General features: G+C 73.5%; 1 protein-coding gene across 1 annotated transcript in view; it reads left to right on the top strand.

Moving 5' to 3' along the window:
- Nucleotides 1-1,395, top strand: part of RPTOR (regulatory associated protein of MTOR, complex 1) — a 67,094-nt gene that overhangs the window by 13,801 nt on the left and 51,898 nt on the right. The window contains exon 2 of the mRNA XM_012734562.1: nucleotides 1,233-1,335. Coding sequence (XP_012590016.1) covers nucleotides 1,233-1,335 — 103 coding nt within the window. The remainder of the gene's footprint in view (nucleotides 1-1,232; nucleotides 1,336-1,395) is intronic.

The following is a 1,395-nucleotide window of genomic DNA, read 5'->3' as shown; positions in this document are numbered from 1 at the left end:
TGCCCCCCCAGGCCGTGCCCCCAAGCGGTGCCCCCCCGTGCCCCCAAGCGGTGCCCCAGGCCAGGCTGTGCGCAGAGGTGGTGTCTCTTGCTTGCGCTGTGATCGGGCCTCCCCCGGCTGCCAGTGTGGAGGGGAGCTGCGGGGGACAGCGGGCCCCCGGCCTGCCCCCACTTCGGCGTTGAGGCCCGGTGACCGTGCTGCGAACCCCTGCCCTCTCTGTGCGCAGGCGGTCTCTGGGGGGGGACGGGCGCGAGGGCCCTGGGGTGCCCCTCCCCACCCAGTCTCCACTGCTCTTTTCAAGCCCAGCGCTAGCCTGGGGGCGCCCCTGCCGCGGTGCTGGGGAGAAGTCGGGAGGTGCCTCCCCGCTGCGCTCCCAAAGAGCCTTCGCCTGGAATTCGGGAGCGAGTGGAGCGAGCTTGTCAGAGATGAAAGTGAGATACCAGGAGGCCATCTGGGGCCGGCCCCAGCGTGAGGCGCCTTCACCGGCCGGGCGCACCCTGGGGCCCGAGGGCCGGGCGCGGCGGAGGCGCCCTCGTGCTCTGGGGGTGCAGGGGTCGGTGGCTGTGGGGGTGCTGCGGTTACGCGTCCCCTCGTCCTGGTGTGTGGGGGCCCGGCTCACCCCGAGGGGGTGGTGGCGGGACTGGGGGGCTGCCTGGCGGGTCTGAGGCTCGGAGGCTCTGGGGCGGTGCTGCTGTAGGTGGGAACTTCCTGGCTCTGCTGCCGGTTGTCTGCGCTCGTTAAGGCGGTCAGGCAGAGGGCGTGTCCCTCGGCTTGAGGGTCAGCCAGCGAGGAGACACAGGGTGACGTGCAGGGACGCCGGGAAGGCTGCGTGCACGCCGGCACCCAGGCCGGGCGGAGCGGACCCGCCGCCACGGGCTTGGCCAGCGGCCCCGCGCCGGCCCCGGGACACCCAGGAATTGCCGCCCCCACGCCCCTGGTCGCGGCCCCGCAAGACGTTCGGCGATTTCAGCCATCGGAGTCGCCCGGCCAGAGCAAGCTGGGGGCGCCGTCTGCAGGGGACTGCGGCCGCGGGGTCCGGCGCCCGGAGACGGCCGGGCCTTCTGGCCGTCGCCTGTTTCTGGAAACGTGCCGCAGGGACCCCGGGAGCAGGCCCCTGCGCCCACCCACCCGGGGCGGGCATCGTTGCGGGCACGGGCGGGCCGGGGGCTGGCGAGTGCGGGGCCTGGGGAAACGTGTGCGCAGGTTTCAGAGCCACGCGCTGTCTGTTCCAGATGAAGACTGTCAGTGTCGCCCTGGTCCTGTGTCTGAATGTCGGCGTGGACCCCCCGGACGTGCTGAAGACCACCCCGTGCGCGCGCCTGGAGTGCTGGATCGGTAAGGGGGCGCCGCGGGGCCGGGCAGCGGGCTTGAGTCCTCGCTCGCGCCTCTGCGGGG

The sequence above is a fragment of the Condylura cristata genome, unplaced genomic scaffold (assembly GCF_000260355.1).
Source record: "Condylura cristata isolate star-nosed mole 26May11 unplaced genomic scaffold, ConCri1.0 scaffold00060, whole genome shotgun sequence".
NCBI classification, from domain to species: Eukaryota; Metazoa; Chordata; class Mammalia; order Eulipotyphla; family Talpidae; genus Condylura; species Condylura cristata.
This window is presented reverse-complemented; position numbering and strand designations above follow the sequence as displayed.